The 21,096-nt window shown below is 40.7% G+C and overlaps 1 protein-coding gene across 3 annotated transcripts in view; it reads right to left on the bottom strand.

Moving 5' to 3' along the window:
* The window catches only part of LOC126458048 (Golgi-specific brefeldin A-resistance guanine nucleotide exchange factor 1), a 317,427-nt gene that overhangs the window by 155,125 nt on the left and 141,206 nt on the right, over positions 1 to 21,096 (bottom strand). For all 3 annotated transcript variants that reach the window (XM_050094843.1, XM_050094842.1, XM_050094841.1), the window contains exons 20-21: positions 19,658 to 19,800; positions 19,226 to 19,341 (exon numbers count right to left, since the gene is read on the bottom strand). In XM_050094843.1, the coding sequence (XP_049950800.1) occupies positions 19,226 to 19,341; positions 19,658 to 19,800 (259 nt within the window). The remainder of the gene's footprint in view (positions 1 to 19,225; positions 19,342 to 19,657; positions 19,801 to 21,096) is intronic.

A 21,096-nucleotide genomic window follows, 5' to 3' on the forward strand; every position in this document is an offset into this window, starting at 1 on the left:
AAGTGACCCACCTGTGGAAATTCAAAAAAATTTGAAAATCAAGTAGTGACACTGCTTTGAGCCTCTGTGTACTTTAAGACTGATTGTTGGGGGACCTTCTCAGCATAGTACAAGTGCAGGTCACTTCTTGTGCCACAGGAGCTTGTTAAAGGCTGTGATCTACCATTGTAATATGCACAAACTATTACTTATATATCTAAAAACAAAGATGATGTGACTTACCAAACGAAAGCGCTGGCAGGTCGATAGACACACAAACATACACACAAAATTCAAGCTTTCGCAACCAACGGTTGCTTCATCAGGAAAGAGGGAAGGAGAGGGAAAGACGAAAGGATGTGGGTTTTAAGGGAGAGGGTAAGGAGTCATTCCAATCCCGGGAGAGGAGAGACTTACCTTAGGGGGAAAAAAGGACAGGTGTACAAAGAGTCTCGGTAGAAATGTTAGTCGAGGCAGAAGTACAGAGGCAAAGATGTTGTTGAAAGACAGGTGAGGTATGAGCGGCGGCAACTTGAAATTAGCGGAGGTTGAGGCCTGGCGGGTAACGAGAAGAGAGGATATACTGAAGGGCAAGTTCCCATCTTCGGAGTTCTGACAGGTGGTGTTAGTGGGAAGTATCCAGATAACCCGGACGGTGTAACACTGTGCCAAGATGTGCTGGCCGTGCACCAAGGCATGTTTAGCCACAGGGTGATCCTCATTACCAACAAACACTGTCTGCCTGTGTCCATTCATGCGAATGGACAGTTTGCTGCTGGTCATTCCCACATAGAAAGCTTCACAGTGTAGGCAGGTCAGTTGGTAAATCACGTGGGTGCTTTCACACGTGGCTCTGCCTTTGATCGTGTACACCTTCCGGGTTACAGGAATGGAGTTGATGCCACTTCCTTATACACAAATATTCCGCACGTCCAGGGCCTCGCTGCGATGGAGCAGTTCCTTTCACGCTGATCACCTGCCACCCCACCTAAAACCTCTTTTCTCATTACCTTAGCCAGCTTCATCCTGACCCACAACTTCTTCACTTTCGAAGGCCAGACATAACAACAATTAAAGGGAACAGTCATGGGTACCAGGATGGCCCCCTCGTACGCCAACCTATTCATGGGTTGCTTAGAGGAAGCCTTCTTGGTTACCCAGGCCTGCCAACCTAAAGTTTGGTACAGATTTATTGATGACATCTTCATGATCTGGACTCACAGTGAAGAAGAACTCCAGAATTTCCTCTCCAACCTCAACTCCTTTGGTTCCATCAGATTCACCTGGTCCTACTCCAAATCCCATGCCACTTTCCTTGACGTTGACCTCCATCTGTCCAATGGCCAGCTTCACACGTCCGTCCACATCAAACCCATCAACAAGCAACAGTACCTCCATTATGACAGCTGCCACCCATTCCACATCAAACGGTCCCTTCCCTACAGCCTTCCCTACAGTCTTCGTGGCAAACGAATCTGCTCCAGTCTGGAATCCCTGAACCATTACACCAACAACCTGAAAACAGCTTTCGCATCCCACAACTACCCTCCCGACCTGGTACAGAAGCAAATAACCAGAGCTACTTCCTCATCCCCTCAAGCCCAGAACCTCCCACAGAAGAACCACAAAAGTGCCCCACTTGTGACAGGATACTTTCCGGGACTGGATCAGACTCTGAATGTGGCTCTCCAGCAGGGATACGACTTCCTCAAATCCTGCCCTGAAATGAGATCCATCCTTCATGAAATCCTCCCCACTCCACCAAGGGTGTCTTTCCGCCGTCCACCTAACCTTCGTAACCTCTTAGTTCATCCCTATGAAATCCCCAAACCACCTTCCCTACCCTCAGGCTCCTACCCTTGTAACTGCCCCCGGTGTAAAACCTGTCCCATGCACCCTCCCACCACCACACTCCAGTCCTGTAACCCGGAAGGTGTACACGATCAAAGGCAGAGCCACGTGTGAAAGCACCCATGTGATTTACCAACTGACCTCCCTACACTGTGAAGCTTTCTATGTGGGAATGACCAGCAACAAACTGTCCATTCGCATGAATGGACACAGGCAGACAGTGTTTGTTGGTAATGAGGATCGCCCCGTGGCTAAAAATGCCTTGGTGCACGGCCAGCACATCTTGGCACAGTGTTACACCGTCCGGGTTATCTGGATACTTCCCACTAACACCAACCTGTCAGGACTCCGAAGATGGGAAATTGCCCTTCAGCATATCCACTCTTCTCGTTACCCGCCAGGCCTCAACCTCTGCTAATTTCAAGTTGCCGCCACTCATACCTCACCTGTCATTCAACAACATCTTTGCCTCTGTACTTCTGCCTCGACTGACATCTCTACCGAAACTCTTTGCCTTTACAAATGTCTGCTTGTGTCTGTGTATTTGCGGTTGGATATGGGTGTGTGTGCGAGTGTATACCTGTCCTTTTTTCCCCCTAAGGTAAGTCCTTCCGCTCCCGGGATTGGAATGACTCCTTACCCTCTCCCTTAAAACCCACATCCTTTCGTCTTTCCCTCTCCTTCCCTCTTTCCTGATGAAGCAACCGTTGGTTGCGAAAGTTTGAATTTTGTGTGTATGTTTGTGTTTGTTTGTGTGTCTATTGACCTGCCAGTGCTTTCATTTGGTAAGTCACATTATCTTTGTTTTTAGATATATTTTTCCCACATGGAATGTTTCCCTCTATTATATCCAAACTATTACTTAAGTATTTTTGGAACACATTTTTTTCCCTAGTCCATTTTTTCCTCACTTTGTTGGAATATGTTTATTATATTAACTGATTATTGTTTTACAGCATACAAACATTTAAAATAATCATGTAGTTTGATTTAATTTTTGCAAAATTATGGATCAGAGGCAAGAAGCTCGAATTCTAGCGTTGCTGAAGAAGACTGAGGAGGAGAAAGATAATCCTCACGAATTCTAATGATGCAGATTATGTTCTGGGACAGCAGGACCATCAGCCTGAGTCTGAGCAAGAGAAAGAAGCCCCTAGTAAGGCATCTGAAAACAGTCCTGAATTTTCAAGTCATGAACCATCCCAGATAAGTAGGTAGGTTGATTGTAACACTTGTGTAGGTGACATGATATGGTCAAAGACTACTACTCTGAATGTAGGACCAAGTAGAACTCATAACATTGAATATGTGGTTCCTCATCCTAAAGGAACTGCAAACAGAAAACTACTACTGAAGATTGCACATCCCTTTTTGGTAAATAATATCATTGACCTCATAAGTCACATACACCAACATAAAAATAGACCATATCAAGAATAATTATCCTTTTGTGTGTGTATTTGACTACACTCAAACAAAGTTTTTATCAGAACTTTGCTGTCTGATATTGCTGACTGGGAAGTTCATGCAAAAATTGACAAATTCGCCCCAATACATGAAGTATTTTGTATGTTCCTTACAAATTTTCAACACTATTGTGTTCCAGAGTGCTGAAACGACTTTGGATGAACAGCTTTTGGCATTCAGGGGACACTGTCCATTTAGGCAGTATATTCCTAGCAAGCCCACAAAATACAGAGTGGAGGTATTTGTGCTTGTCCATGCTCACTACCCATATACTTTCAATTTGGAAATATATGCAGGCCTACAATGAGAAGGGCCATATCGCTACGGTAATGAAAGAGATGATGTGGTAATGAGAATCATACATTCTGTGCTCGGCAAAAACATCGATATAACAATGGACAACTGGTTCTCTTCACTTCATGTTGCTAAGCAGCTGTTTGAAAGTAGAACAACCATGGTCCATGGTTGTCACAGTGTGGATGGACAAGAGAGACGTCCCCAAAGACTTGTGTGTGGCAAACAGCAATCCAATAAATTCTTCAAAATTTGGCTTCCAGCCCCCTTGCACATCGGTTTATTACACGTTGAACCCTAACAAAGTGGTGATTTTGATGTCAACAATACACAATGACACAAAAATTGATGCAGATACAGGATCTGAAAAGGAACCAGAAATAATAAGCTAATACATCTGTACGAATAATGATTTGGATGTAGTTGGTAAGATGTGCATGCTATATGACATATCCATAAAATATGGTACGAGGTCATCATCTTGAATTTCTGATTTCCTGCACCTTAGCACCCTCAACGGCACTTTGCATTCACTGCATTTATGCAGTGAACCATAACTACAGAAACCAGATGGCAGTTATAAGAGTCAAGAGGCATGAAAGGGAGGCACTAGTCGGGAAGGGATGGTGACAGGGTTGTAGCCTATCCCCAATGTTATTCAATCTGTTCATTGAACAAGCAGTAAAGGAAACAAAAGAAAAATTCGGAGTAGGAATTAAAATCCATGCATAAGAAATAAAAACTTTGAGGTTTGCTGATGACATTGTAATTCTATCAGAGACAGCAAAGGACCAGCAAGAGCAGTTGAACAGAATGGACAGTATCTTGAAAGGAGGATATAAGATGAACATACAAAAAGCCAAACGAGTGTAATGGAAGGTGGCCAAATTAAGTCGGGTGATGCTGAAGGAATTAGATTAGGAAATGAGACACTTAAAGTAGTAGATTAGTTTTGCTACTTGGAGAGCAAAATAACAGATGATGGTCAAACTAGACAGGATATAAAATGTAGACTGGCAATGGCAAGGAAAGCGTTTCTGGACAACAGAAATTTGTTAACATTGAGTATAGATATGTGTGTCAGCAAGTAATTTCTGAAAGTATTTGTATGGAGTGTAGCCATGTATGGAAGTGAAACATGTACGATAAATAGTTTGTACAAGAAGAGAATAGAAGCTTTCAAAATATGGTGCTACAGAAGAATGCTGAAGATTAGATGGATAGATCTCACAACTAATGAGGAGGTATTGAATAGAATTGGGGAAAAGAAGAGTTTGTGTCACAACTTGACCAGAAGAAGGGATCAGTTTGTAGGACATGATCTGATCCAAGGCATCAAGGGATCACCAATTTAGTATTGGAGGGCAGCGTGGAGGGTTTAATCGTAGAGGGAGACCAAGAGATGAATACACTAAACAGATTCATAAGGATGTAGGTTGCAGTAGGTACTGAGAGATGATGAAGCTTGCACAGGATAGGGTAGCATGGAGAGCTGCATCAATCCCGTCTCTGGACTGAAGACCACAACAACAACAACAACAACAACAACCATAACTACACTGCTGTTTGACATTGAGATTTCCTTATTTACCTGTCCCTGGTTGAAACCTCTGGCTCACTGAAGATTAGGAAAAAAAAGTTACCAAGAAGACTGTCCTTCAAAATAAAAAACTCTGTCATTCTTCTGGTGGACAGCCAGCCATCAACTTTGGGAATGACACAGAGGAGTCCTGTGGATCATTGTTATTACAGCAGAAGTTCACAAAGTAGTAGTACACGAAAAGTGTGTACTAAATTCATTTGGCCCAACTGTTGTAAGATGATCTGTATGTCTTGTTCCAAAAACCATTATTAGTTAGTACGTATAGAAATCTGTATTTTTCAGACTAAATCAAAGCCAATGATGTCATCTTCATTTAAACTGTGGCTTGTTATTATTCCCTCCCCCCCCCCCTCCCCCCCCCCCCCCCCCCCCCCAAATATGAGGTAATATGTTTACTTTGTGCTAATAGTTTTCTTAGACCTCACAATGGCCAACACACAAAACAAAATTCATAATCATCATCAGTGTTCTGCCAAAAGGCAGGTTTTCACATGGTAGTTCTCCAGGCTGCCCAGTCTTCTGCCATCCTCCTCAGGTCTGCATAATTTCCTCTTCCCTTTATGTCATCTATCATCTTGTATCTCCTTCTTTGTCTCAGTCTTCTCCCACAAACCAATCCTTCCAAAGCATCTACTAGCAAGCACTCCCTTCTCAGTGAATGTCCCAACCAGTTCTTTTTCCTTTCTCTTACAACCTTCAGCAGACACCTTCTCTCCCCAACCCTTTCGATTACTCTTTCATTACTCACTCTTTCAATCCAGCTTATTCTCTCCATTCTCCTCCACATCCACATCTCAAATGCTTCTAACCTTTTTTCATCCTCTCGTCTCAGCATCCAAGTTTCTGCCCCATATAGAGCCACACTCCAGACAATACATTTGCCAAGCATTTTCCTTAGACCTTTATCTAATTTGCCACATTAGAGTCTCCTCTTTCTGTTGAATGCCTCCTTCGCTGTGGCAATTCGAGTTTTCACCTCCTGGTGACATGTCAAGTCTTCAGTTATTGTGCTTCCAAGATATTTAAATGCGCTTACTTGGCTAATGGTAGATTGTCCTATTTTAATATTGGACAGTATGCGTCTTGCACTGATGACAATACTCTTTGTTTTTGCTGTGTTTATTTGCATCCCATATTCCACACAAGCTTCATTCAGACCTTTCAGTATGTTATTCACTGTCCGCTCACTTTCTGCCATAATACCACATCAGCAGCATATCTTATACATTCTATTCTCTTTCCACCAAAACATATTCCTCTTTTCCCATCAAAGGCTTTCGAAATAATCTCTTCAAAGTATGCATTAAACAACAGTGGGGAAAGGCAACAACCTTGTCTAACACCTCATCCAATGCTGCTTCCTTCTGACATTTCATTTCCAATCCTTACCCTTACTTTCTGTTGCAAATATAGATTCTGTATCAGTCATCTCTCTTTCCAATCTACTCCTTTCCTCTTCAAAATATCCATCAGCTTGTTCCACTGAACTCTGTCAAAAGCCTTCTCTAAATCTATAAAAACAGCACAGATTTCTCTACCTTTTTCCATATATCTTTCCCCTATAGTTCTTAACAGGCCAATATCATCTCTTGTTCCTTTTCCTCTTCTAAATCTGAACTGATCCTCTGCAATACCTCTATCCAGCTTGCCATATAGTCTTCTATTAAACGCTCTCAGCAAGACTTTAGCTGCATGAGAAATTAGACTGATGGTCCGATGCTCTTCACATTTTTTAGTGTTTCTCTTTTTCTCTATTGGTATCATTACTGTTGCAAGGAAGTCCTCAGGCCTTTCCCCTTTGTCATATATCTTGTTACAGAGGTAGACTATTTCTTTTCTAGCCTTGTTTCCCAGACTCTTCAACAGTTCTGCTGGTAAATAATCAATTCCACATGCCTTCCTATTCTTCATCTCCTTCAGCGCCTTTCCCACTTCTGCTTCCAAGATGGTGAATCCCTTTCCATCTTCCGGCACATATTGCTCCTCTTCAACCTTAATTTCGCTTTACATTTCACCCCCCTTATACAGACATTCAATATATTCTTGTCATCTGTTCAAAACCTCCTGTGGTTCTTCTGCTAGAGTACCATCTGCTCTTTCTATCTCCAAGTTATTCCTCTTTCTTTCACGTTCAAAAACTATCTCACTAGCCAATCTATACATCATTTCATACTTTCCCTCTATCTCCATTTTCTCTATTTCGTTGCATTTCTGTTTCATCCATTTTTCCCTTGCTTCTTCAGTTTCTCTTCTTAATTCATTATTCAGTTTCCTGTACCTCTTTTTGCCTTCTTCAGTTTCTACACTTTTCCACATTCTCCGCTCTTCCATCTTTTTCAGCATGTTTTCTGTTATCCACTCTTTCCTGGTGCGGTGGGATACTCTAATTCCTAGTACTTCTTTGGCAGAGTCCACGAGTCCTTCCCTCATTTTTATCCATTTGCCATTAACACTTTCATGAACACCACCTCTCTGCCATTTTCCCAAATCTGTTCTCCAAATCTGATGCCTTTCCTACCTCTCTGAGTCTCTTTATGTTTAGTCTTTCCTTTGCTTTACCTCTCCGGACTTTTTCCAACCTCACTTGTATTTCTCCCATTGCTAGGTTGTGGTCTGAATTATTCAATGGCCTCTTTTTTAGTTGAGAAAACTGCATACATATGTAATCCATGTTACCACTTATGTTTCTCTTTAGAGTGCGGCCACTGCAAAATTGACCACTAATAGTACATGCATTTCGATAGTTTTCATCCTTTCAAAAAAAATAAATAAATAAAATAAAATAAAGAACCACTCCCATATAGTCTGATTACCCATGGACGGCACATCTGCAGTGATGAGAAATCTCCTGCCCATTAAGCTGAGGATTTTACTATGGTCTTCATGGACAGGCACTATCTCACAAACTAACTCTGTAGACAGATTTCCTGAGCCTTCCCCCCCTCCCCCCCCCCCCCCCCCAAACCACCAGCACCCAGCTGCAAAGGAGCAATCTGCTCATCGCCCAATATCACCCTAGACTGGAACAAGTGAACAATATTCTTCACCAGAGCTTTGACTATTTATCATTGCGTACAGAAATTAGGAGCACCCAACCCTCCCCAAGTGCTGGTCCACCACCCACTCAATATGTGCAATATCCTAGTCCATCCTTATAACACAACATCTCCCAGCACCTTACCACGTACATCACAGCCATGTGGAAGACACAGACGCAAGACCAGTCTTACACACCCAACAAGATCATCTTACTCTAGTCTGACCATTGGCTTATCCTGTCTGAGGCAGGATCACTTGTGAAACCAGTCATCTCATCTATCAGCTTTACTGCAACTTCTGCACAGAATTTTATGTGAGCATGAACATCATCAACTGGCTGTCCACTTGAACAATGGCCAAAGTCAAACTGTGGTCAAGAGCAGAGTTGACCACCTAGTGTCAGAACACAATGCTGAACACAATATGCTCTATTTCAATGGCTGCCACACAGCCCATGCCATCTGGATCATTCTCCTCAACGCAAGCTTCTCTAAATTATGTAGATGGGAGTTGCAACATGTCCTTTGACCCCTTAATCCTCCTGCCTTCTATTTCCATTAGTCCTCTGTCCCACACTAACCTGTATCCCTACCCTAGGAACCTAAATTTTCCTCCATTCTGTCTCCCCCTCCCAATTCACTCAGGCCATGTCGTCACCACCACCACCACCACCACCACCACCACCATCACCACTACGTTCCATGCCTGTGCTCTCTTATCACATGTATCTACTGCCTCTTCCTCCCAGTCATAAGCCACCATTCCACAACACTTGCTACCATTCTCCATCTCCTCCTCCCCTCATCCACACTACCCGGCACAACTGCTCAACTAGCTGAGATGCGTAGCTGTAGTTCTGGCACAGCACCAGCTAGTGAAGTTTTCAGTCCTATTTGTGTATTGTTATCTTTACTCCTTAATTTACAGGAAACATATGTATACAACTGGTCATGCCCATTATCTACTGACATGAAACTGAAATGCCTCATGTGACTTCTGCTAACAATAACAATAACAATAACAATAATCATCATCATCATCATCATCATCATCATCATGTAGTTGTACAAAAACTACTTTTGCTTTCATTAACACTGATGATCATTTCAATCAACAACAGAAGCAGGATTTTACTCGTGCTAATCTGGCAAAACATTAATAATTTAGAAGTACACGTAACAACTCTATAACCAGTAACAGAATTTAATTCTCAGGGGGAAAGGGGGGGGGGGGGGGGGCAGCCTTCATTAGCTTCCGGCTGCTGTATCCTTTTTCAAACTAGATTATGTATGTGCTTGAGAAACCCCCCCAACCCCCACCACACACATCTTTGTAGATATATTGCAATGGGTAGCTATACAGGTGTGTGAATACTGGTATTGGTGTATTCCACAGACACAATGTAGCTATAAAGAGAGAGGGTGTGTGTGTGTGTGTGTGTGTGTGTGTGTGTGTGTGTGTGTGTGAGCGCGCGCGCGCACTCTGCTTGAAAAGGGTTTTGTTCAGAAGATAGGGTAGGTTGTTGATTTTTGTTTTTACCCATCAAAACTTCAACTTTTCGGTGAGTTTATGGTATACATTCATTGTTAATTAATTCAATACTTTACAGATGCTGTAACTCTCTATGCTCTACTTCTCCTCTTCTCCCCCCCTCCCCCCCCCTCCTCCTCCAGCTTTGCTCTTATGACTAAGATGTTAACTGCACACACTGTGAAAATGCAACTGCTATTGATTCCACATCCATAAACCTTTCATTAATTTCACACAAAAATATATCCTAGCATGTCCGTTTATTCTCATCCTAACAAATCTACCATCATATGTCCAATGATTTTCCAAAACTTAATTCAGTGTAATTGGATAGATAAGGAATCTGCTCACCAACCAGTGCCAGGAGAATATACATATAAAGATACTTAAATTTGCAAGCTTTCAGAGGCTGTTGATCCTGCTCCTGGCAGAAGGGTTGAAGTGGTAAGAGGAGGGATGAAGGGAAGGACTTTTGAGGTTTGCAAAATGGGGAGAGTTCGGAAAGACATCCAGAACCCCGGGTCAGGGAAGACTTACCAGGTGGGATGAGAAGAAAAGACTGAGTGTTAGAGACTGTACCAGACAAGATTTGAAAATCTGAGGGCTTAAAGAAGGCAAATAGCATAATACACAAGACAGGGATTACTGTGACAACATCGTGCACAATTTCATAAGAGAGGAAAGCTAACTGTATTCTATGTGAGATGTGATGGAGGGACAGAATAGACAGTTCAGAAATTCAAAGATATAGAGTACTAAAAGAGAGAGAAGGAAGGAATAGTTACTGTGACGAAATGCTGAGAGTGAAGAAATTAAAGTAAATTAAGGCCAGCTGGATGGTGAGAACCAAGGACATGTTGTAATGCCAGTTCCTTCCTGTGGAGTTCTGAGAAACTGGTGTCTGGGGGAAGAATCCAGATGGCACATAGGTTGAAACTGGCACTGAGGTCACAACTGTCATGGTGTATAGCACGTTCTGCAACAGGATATTGTGTGCTGACAATATACATTCTCTGCCTATGTCCATTCGTCCTGACTGATAACTGGGTGGTAGTCAAGCTGTTGTAAAAGTCTGAACAGTATTTACACAACAGCTGGTATATGACATGTCATTTCACAGGTGGCTCTCCCTTTGATAACATACAAGGGGCATTTGAAAAGTCCGTGCAAAAATAAAAACTGCTTACATGTTTGGGGTAAACCTTTTTCTATTTTTCAATATAGTCTCCTTTTAGAGTTACACACTTCGTCCAATGCTGTTCTAATTTGTTGATCCCTTCCGAATAACAGGAACTGTCCAAGCCTGCTATTAGTTGCTGTAATCACCTCCTCGTCTGAATAAAATCTTTGTCCTACAAGCCATTTCTTCAAACTGAGGAACAAATAGTAGTCCGAGGGAGCCAAGACTGGAGAATGGGGGGGGGGGGGGGGGGGATATGAAATAAGTTGGAATTCTATTTCCATTAATTGAGCGACCATGACTGCTGAGGCGTGTGCTGGTGCATTGTCATGATGGACAAGACTTTTTTGCGGTCCAATCACCGGCGTTTTTCTTGCAGCTCGGTTTTCAAACGGTCCAATAATGATGAATAATATGCACCTGTAACAGTTTTACCCTTTTCCAGATAGTCAATGAGGATTATCCCTTGCGAATCCCAAAAGACAGTCGCCATAACCTTTCCAGCAGAAGGAATGATCTTCACCCTTTTTGGTGCAGATTCTCCCTTTGTAACCCATTGTTTAGATTGTTGTTTGGTCTCAGGAGTACAGTAATGTATCCACGTTTCATCCACAGTGACGAAAAAACACTTAACGTCCTGCGGATTCTTCCTGAACAGCTGCAAATCATCCTTGCAACACTTCACACAATTCCATTTTTGGTCAAGCATGAGCAATTGTGGAACCCATCTTGCAGATAGCTTTTTCACGTCCAAATATTTATGCAAAATATTATGTACCCATTCATTTGAGATGCCCACAGCACTAGCAATCTCACGCACCTCAACTCTTCTTTCATACATCACCATATCATGGATTTTATCAATGATTTCTGGAGTCGTAACCTCCACAGGGCATCCAGAACATTCAGCATCACTTGTGCCCATATGGCCACTCTGAAAATTTTGAAACCACTTATAAACTGTTCTAATCGAAGGTGCAGAGTCACCGTAATTTTTATCCAGCTTCTCTTTAGTCTCCTGAGGCGTTTTGCCTTTCATAAATTTCACACAAAAATATATCCTAGCACGTCCGTTTATTCTCATCCTAACAAATCTACAATCATATGTCCAATGATTTTCCAAAACTTAATTAAGCATAATTGGATAGATAAGGAATCTGCTCATCAAGCAGTGCCAGGAGAATATACATATAAAGCTACTTAAATTTGCAAGCTTTCAGAGGCACGAAATTCTTTTCATGCATTTTTTGACAATCACTCTACTTCCTCGATTCACACGAATGCCAAACACAAAGACATAGACCAATATGGTTGAAACTTGGTGTGTGTCCTTTCCAAAGATGCTACTAACTACACATGACCTTGATACACGCCAGTGGTGCCATCTCTCGGACTTTGCACAGACTTTTCAAATGCCCCCTGTATGAGGTGCATGGTTCCAAAATCAATCTTATCCATTTTTGTAAATTTTTCAGGAAACCAAAAAAACATTTCTTGCTCACCTTTAGTAAAATAAATGTATCTGCTCATGATTATTATATCGAGGTACTTATATATATTGATATATCTGAGAGATGCATATAATTTGTGACGTGTAATGAAGATATTTACAAATTAAGATTGGATAAGGCATGTTTTGGAACTCAACATTGGATAAGGAAGGTTTTGGAACTGTCATCATAGATAAGGGCGGGTTTTGCAATGTAGCTAAAACATAATAATTATTTTCATCATTAATTGTAATTATTATTGACATTCTTTTATGTCATTTGAAATCACAAAATATTTCAGTCATAGTAGATAAAAACATTAAATGCCAATAATTAAACTCAATATCAATCATAATGTAACAAAATTTTCCAAAAACATCAAGTAACTGTTGCACGATACACATTACTTTCCTACATATTTTTAAAAATGTAATAATGTGTATCCAGAAAATAATCTGAGTGCCGATTTAACAGCAAATCATTCATATTCTGAAGTCAGTGTCTCCTCCATCACCACATTCATTTTCACCTACGTCTAGCTGTTAAGCGAAATTTTCGTTCCCTGCATGTCCCTTTTTTATCAGGCTAGAATACAAGATGAAGTCCTCATTACTTTGCCACACTTTGCCAAACCGTTTCAAGAGCAGTTTATTGACATCCTTTAATTTTTCCAGGTTTGGGGCACACCTTTTGGTAGAGTACTTAAGGTAATATTGTCAATTTTCTAATGTTTCCTCAAGAGAGAACAGAAAACACCAATGCACATCTATGATTGGGCTCCCCCCTAACCAAAACTGCAGACTTGCCTTACTTGAAGATAATTCTTTAACACTGGTGAAGTCGGAAATGCCATCCACTTGGAGGTTTATTTATTGGAGATACACCATGTTTCCAGTTTTGTACGGGGAAATTACTTCCGAGTCTTAGAGCAGTACCTTGTTCCTCAAACAGTTCAATATATTCTGCAGGATCCACAATGGCATTTCTTCTCCACATCATCTTCTCTATTCTTCCAAACACAGTCTGGAGGCAGGAAAGAATGTTCAACAACAGTAAACGTTAAATGTATTACTTGAATGTTAATGGGAGATTCAAGCTGCAACCAATAACACAGCATTCCAACCATTGTAGAATTCTTATTTTGGCCAGGGCATCCATCTGCATACAGTTCAACAGTTTTAACCTCCTGTAGATCAGAATGGTTCAGGTGGTAGTGTAAAGTGGAAACAATTTCATTGCACCCTTTGAGGCATTCGATCCAGTTGTAGATCATATTTGTTTCTTTGTTCAGAGGAGATTTTGACCCACCTCTGCAGATTGTAAGGTTATATTCATGTAACTGCCTGGAGTAATAAGATCTGATAGCTTGGGCAGGGCCATATTCTTCTGACAGTTGAAGGAAATTTTGATCACCGCTGACTTCTTTCTGTAACAGGGCTTTAAAAGCAGCCACTTTGACCTTATGCACGTGAAATTTTGTCATTGCAGGTAACTTTTCTTTCGGCGACAGACAAGCAGGGTGAGGAACTGACATTCAGAACATACAACAGTAGCTGGTGTCTTGAAACTAATATTATAATCAGTCGAAAAAATTGTTCAGAAATAACCTTACGTCACTTTCATTTCAGGGAGGGCTCCTCAACAATAACTTCTCCATAATTTGTGAATACTCAGATCTGTAGTCAAGTACAATCTCATAGATCTGCGTCTACAGTAGTGAGATTTGACGGGCTGTAGTTTTTCAATGAAGACTTTAACCTCCTCTTGTATTTTGAGATACTTGGGAGATCTTGCGTCACCACCTCCAATCTCCTTTGGTGACAGACCTGTGGTGAATGACTTTTTACACTCCTTTCACTCTGTCTATGCCCAGTATTGATAAGGTGGTCTTCTGACAAATCTGCACTAATGTGGGTCCACTGCTTCCCTTGACTCAGATGAAATACTTTACAGACATGCATTTCCTGGAACTGTTTTGCTTCACAGCTCTCTCTGGTTTAGGTGCTTCTTGAGTTGTGTATCTCAGAATAAATTCATCTACTCTCACCTGGTCACTGAGCTTATAATATGCTTGATGAAATCGCCATACATCTTGCCAAGTTCATTGCACTGGAATACAGTTTTCACATGTTTTGCAAGTATCCATTGTCGGCAGGCGTTTTGAAACATACCTGAATGAAGGATTACGAGTAAGATGGTTCTGTTGTTGTTGTTGTTGTTGTTGTTGTTGTGGTCTTCAGTCTTGAGACTGGTTTGATGCAGCTCTCCATGCTACTCTATCCTGTGCAAGCTTCTTCATCTCCCAGTACCTACTGCAACCTAGATCCTTCTGAATCTGCTTGGTGTATTCATCTCTTGGTCTCCCTCTACGATTTTTACCCTCCACACTACCCTCCAATACTAAATTGGTGATCCCTTGATGCCTCAGAACATGTTCTTCTCCTAGTCAAGTTGTGCCACAAACTTCTCTTCTCCCCAATCCCATTCAATAGCTCCTCATTAGTTATGTGATCTACCCATCTAATCTTCAGCATTCTTCTGTAGCACCACATTTCAAAAGCTTCTATTCTCTTCTTGTCTAAACTATTTATCGTCCGTGTTTTACTTCCATACATGGCTACACTCCATACAAATACTTTCAGAAACGACTTCCTGACTTAAATCTATATTCGATGTTAACAAATTTCTCTTCTTCAGAAATGCTTTCCTTCCCATTGCCAGTCTACATTTGATATCCTCTCTACTTCGACCATCATCAGTTATTTTGCTCGCCAAATAGCAAAACTCCTTTACTACTTTAAGTGTCTCATTTCCTAATCTAATACTCTCAGCATCACCGGACTTAATTCGACTACATTCCATTACCCTCGTTTTGCTTTTGTTGATGTTCATCTTATATCCTCCTTTCAAGACACTATCCATTCCGTTCAACTGCTCTTCCAAGTCCTTTGCTGTCTCTGACAGAATTACAATGTCATCGGCGAACCTCAAAGTTTTTATTTCTTCTCCATGGATTTTAATACCTACTCCGGATTTTTCTTTTGTTTCCTTCACTGCTTGCTCAATATACAGATTGAATAACATCGGGGAGAGGCTACAACCCTGTCTCACTCCCTTCCCAACCACTGCTTCCCTTTCATGCCCCTCAACTCATATAACTGCCATTTGGTTTCTATACAAATTGTAAATAGCCTTTCGCTCCCTATATTTTACCCCTGCCACCTTCAGAATTTGAAAGAGATTATTCCAGTCAACATTGTCAAAAGCTTTCTCTAAGTCTACAAATGCTAGAAACGTAGGTTTGCCTTTCCTTAATCTTTTTTCTACGATAAGTTGTAGGGTCAGTATTGCCTCACGTGTTCCAACATTTCTACGGAATCCAAACTGATCTTCCCCAAGGTCGGCTACTACCAGTTTTTCCATTTGTCTGTAAAGAATTCGCGTAAGTATTTTGCAGCTGTGACTTATTAAACTGATAGTTCGGTAATTTTCACATCTGTCAACACCTGCTTTCTTTGGGATTGGAATAATTATATTCTTCTTGAAGTCTGAGGGTATTTTGCCTGTCTAATACATCTTGCTCACCAGATGGTAGAGTTTTGTCAGGACTGGTTCTCCCAAGGCCGTCAGTAGTTCTAATGGAATGTTGTCTACTCCAGGGGCCTTGTTTCGACTCAGGTCTTTCAGTGCTCTGTCAAACTCTTCACGCAGTATCATATCTCTGATTTCATCTTCATCTACATCTACATCCTCTTCCGTTTCCATAATATTGTCCTCAAGTACATCGCCCTTGTATAGATCCTCTATATACTCCTTCCACCTTTCTGCTTTCCCTTCTTTGCTTAGAACTGGGTTTCCATCTGAGCTCTTGATATTCATGCAAGTGGTTCTCTTTTCTACAAAGGTGTCTCTAATTTTCCTGTAGGCAGTATCTATCTTACCCCTAATGAGATAAGCCTCTACATCCTTACATTTATCCTCTAGCCATCCCTGCTTAGCCATTTTGCACTTCCTGTCGATCTCATTTTTGAGACGTTTGTATTCCTTTTTGACTGCTTCATTTTTATATTTTCTCCTTTCATCAATTAAATTTAATATTTCTTCTGTTACCCAAGGATTTCTACTAGCCCTCGTCTTTTTACCTACTTCATCCTCTGCTGCCTTCACTACTTCATCCCTCAAAGCTACTCATTCTTCTTCTACTGTATTTCTTTCCCCCATTCCTGCTATTTGTTCCCTTATGCTCTCCCTGAAACTCTGTACAACTTCTGGTTTAGTTAGTTTATCCAGGTCCCATCTCCTTAAATTACCACGTTTTTGCAGTTTCTTCAGTTTTAATCTACAGTTCATAACCAATAGATTGTGGTCAGAGTCCACACCTGCCCCTGGAAATGTCTTGCAATTTAAAACCTAGTTCCTAAATCTCTGTTTTACCACTATATAATCTATCTGAAATCTGTCAGTATCTCCAGGCTTCTACCATGTATACAACCTTGTTTTATGATTCTTGAACCAAGTGTTAGCTATGATTAAGTTGTGCTCTGTGCAAAATTCTACCAGGCGGCTTCCTCTCATTTCTTACCCCCAATCCATATTCACCTACTACGTTTCCTTCTCTCCCTTTTCCTACTACCGAATTCCAGTCACCCATGACTATTGAATTTTCATCTCCCTTCACTATCTGAATAATTTCTTTTATTTCATCATACATTTCTTCAATTTCTTCGTCATCTGAAGAGCTAGTTGGCATATAAACTTGTACTACTGTAGTAGGCGTGGGCTTCGTGTCTATCTTGGCCACAATAATGCGTTCACTATGCTGTTTGTAGTAGCTTACCCGCATTCCTATTTTTTTATTCATGGTTCTATGGTTTACAAAATAAATCTAACAAACTTCAATAGTTTTTATATGGAAGACTGAGACAGACAAAAGGTTATGTTACAGCAAAATATAGGTAAGCATGTTTACCTATTCCATTTAGCTGTATTCTTTTTCCATCTTTAAGGGTCTCTTGTCTTCTTCCTGATATGTATATGGCTGATCTCCAATGGACTTCCATTTTCCATGAATGTACACTATTTTACTGAAACTTTAAACACCACAGGCATGTCTTTCAAACACGTGTGTGTGAGGAACTGGGGTGAACAGTATTGCCAACTGTTTCAAAGAATACACAGTGAACTCAGCGCTTCATAAACAACGTACTAACATTTATGTCATACATTATTATTTGAGATACATTCCAGTTGTGGTACCAGATGTTTGGATAAGGTGGATTTCAGAATCATCATCTTAGGATAAGGTAGGTTTTGGAAATGTCAGCTGAATTTGCGCTATATTTACATGGGGAAAAGCAGGTTTAGGAACAGTTTTCTTATTGGAAAATATGCCAAACAACATGAGCTATAGAGGTAAGGCAACAGCTCAGTTTTCATAAAAAATGGATAAGGTGAATTTTGGAAGCATGCACCTCATATGTTTTGTCAGTAATAGGTCTGATATAGGTGGTGCCCTATATCAAGTAAAACGTACCTTATCACAGGGAGAAACACCAGTGAAATGAAAAATGTCATATCAGCTGTTATGTAAACACTGTTCGGTCTCTTACATTGACACGACTTTCACCAAGTTATCAGTTAGCAAGAATGGGCGTAAGCAGACAATGTATACAAGCAGCACAGAATATCCTATTGCAAGCATGCTCTGCAACACGACAGTTGTGACAGTTATCAGTTAGCAAGAATGGGCGTAAGCAGACAATGTATACAAGCAGCACAGAATATCCTATTGCAAGCATGCTCTGCAACACGACAGTTGTGACCACGGTGCCTGTTTCACCACATGTGCCATCCGGATTCTTCCTCCAGATACCAGTTTCTCAGAACTCAGCAGGTGGGAACTGGCATTACAACATGTCCTTCGTTCTCGCCACACGCCTGGCATTAAAATTACATGAAATTCTTCATCTCAGCATTTCTTCACAGTAACTATTCCTTTTTCACTCTCTTCTAGTTTTCTATAATTTTCAATTTCTGAAAAGTCAGTCCCCCACCTCCATCACATAATACATACTTAGCTTCCTGCTCTTATTAACTAATGCACAATGTTTTGGCAGTAACATCTATCTTGCGTTTTACCATATCTTCCACCTTTAAGCTCTCAGGTTTTCAAATCTCGTCTCATGCCATCCCCAACAATCAGTATTTTCTTCTTATCCCATCCAGAAAGTCTCTCTGACAAGGGTTCTGGGCAACTTTTCCAAACCCTCCACATTTTCTAAGCCTCACCAGTCCTTTTCCTTCACCCCTCTTTCTCCTACTCCAACCCTTCTGCCGGAAGGAGCCACTGGCTCCAGAATCTTGCAAATGTAAATATCTTTAAGTATGTGACCTCCTGCTGCCACTTGGCGAGTATATTTTTTATCTAGCCAATTACATTATACATGCAAAATTTGCTATTTTCAATGAAATACAAACTTTAATTCAGTATCATAATATTCCAAAATCTGAAGAGCCTTTGCAAAAATCCACCAGCTAAGCACCATTCAAGGGACACTTCCATTTAATTAAAAAAAATTGCTAACAAATTGCAGTAACCAGTAACTGAAAAATAAATAACCTATCTGCCTGGCAGTTTAGTAATGAATAGTTTAGAATTTATGTAGAAACCTAGACCTTAAAAAAATTCAAGTTGTCTTATCAAGCAGCAAGTGTTTAGCTATTTTCCATTATGTTAACACCTATATTACAAAAATATTAATGTTAAAACATTGCACACTTCTCAATTCTCACCTGTTCTGTATTACAATCTTCAGTAAAAGTTCCAAGAAAAATACAGAAACATCTTCTTCAAAAGAAAGGCCCAAGGAAACATGACCATCTGGGCCATGGGAGGCATATATCAAAGCCTAGGAAGGAAATAAAATATTTAATTTTTACATTAAAAATAGATATAATGCTTTTTGTAATTCTAATAAAACTTAGAATTTCTTCCAAAATAATATAACCTAGATTGCTCATAATTAATTATTTTCAACAATAATTATAGATGTTTTCTAAAAAAGATCAGAAATGTGTAAGGATATCTTCAAATGTATACATGTTACAAAGGATAATTTGTTTGTAGAAGTTATAATTAACATCATAAAACAAAAGAAATTCTGGTCATGGGACAATGTGGAAGGACTGTGTATTCTGCATCACTGAATAATCATAGGTACTCACCTTGACTAGTTCCTGCAGAGAGTCTATACGAAGGAACTTTGATTCAGTTATTAGCTGCTCTACATGACACTCTCTTACGCATGCGCGTGCTGAGCGTATGTGCTCTTGGTCTTCAGGAGATGGTGATTTTTGGTTCGATGGTTCTTTAAAAAACAAATTATACATTAAGATCATAATAATGACATAACAGTACAAAATGTTAATTTTAAATTACTGACGATGAGCTGGAAACGAGGAAGGTGACAGCCATGGTCAACCATTTGGGATCATTCTGGCATTCAATTGGAATTAATATGGGAAGCCCATATTAGAATGGCAATACCGTATAATTCAGAGTAATTAGTACAAAAATGATATTTCCAGAATTCCAGTATAATTCAGAGTAATTAGTACAAAAATGATATTTCCAGAATTCCATTCATTTTACCACATTGTAATAATCAGAAGTGTAATTAGATTCACTTTAAATATCTATGTGCCAACAACCTTGGTGCAGTGGTAGATCTGGTTCCTATTAGATCACCGAAGTTAAGAGCTGTTGGGCATGGCTAGCACTTGGATGGGTCACTGTCAAAATCTGCCGAGTGCTGTTGGCAAGAAGGGTCCACTCAGTGCTTTTGAGGCCAATTGAGGAGCTACTTGACTGAGAAGTACTGACACTGGTCACAATGGCCAGGAGAATAGTGTGCTGACCCCTTGCCCCCTCTGTATCCACATCTGATGATGCCAAAGGGCTGAGGATGACATGGTAGCCGTTTGGTACTGTTGGCCTTCAAGGCCTGTTCAGACAGTGCTCTCTCTCTCTCTCTCTCTCTCTCTCTCTCTCTCTCTCTCTCTCTCTCTCCCCCCCCCCCCCCTCCTCCACCCTCCCCCTCCCCCCTCCACGAGTGTGTGCATTGTGTGTGTGTGTGTGTGTGTGTGTGTGTGTGTGTGTGTGTGTGTGTTGCCTCATCATTCTTTCCTATGAACCTGCTTGGTCATTCTTTTCTATATGCCAGGCTCGAAATACTAGCATAACAGAATGATCACAGATGTCCTAAAAATTAACAAGTATGGCCACTGTTTCAACAATCAAAAGGAAAGACTGAAGGCAAATGGAGTTGGATATCACCAGTGTAGCAGGTAACCTTTGCAGGTAATTAGAGAAAAAACAAAAGCACTAACGAGCCAGAAAAGCCCTCTTACATTGTTACAACTAGTACATATAATCTATGGCCACAGAATCAACTCCAGACCACTGTCAAAGATTCACCTTTCATTAGTAGCAGTGTTGACTGTGGATATTGTATCACAGACACAGTCCCTTTGACTGTTCAGAGATGTCAATAAACCCGACCAAAGACGTAACCATGCATGAGCAGCACCTATTAGACAGAGGGGATCCAATAGCCGATCATTTCCAGTCATTCCACCAGGAAGGAGGTACATGGCTCGTGTTG

The sequence above is a fragment of the Schistocerca serialis genome, chromosome 2 (genome assembly GCF_023864345.2).
Source record: "Schistocerca serialis cubense isolate TAMUIC-IGC-003099 chromosome 2, iqSchSeri2.2, whole genome shotgun sequence".
In the NCBI taxonomy this organism is placed as follows: domain Eukaryota; kingdom Metazoa; phylum Arthropoda; class Insecta; order Orthoptera; family Acrididae; genus Schistocerca; species Schistocerca serialis.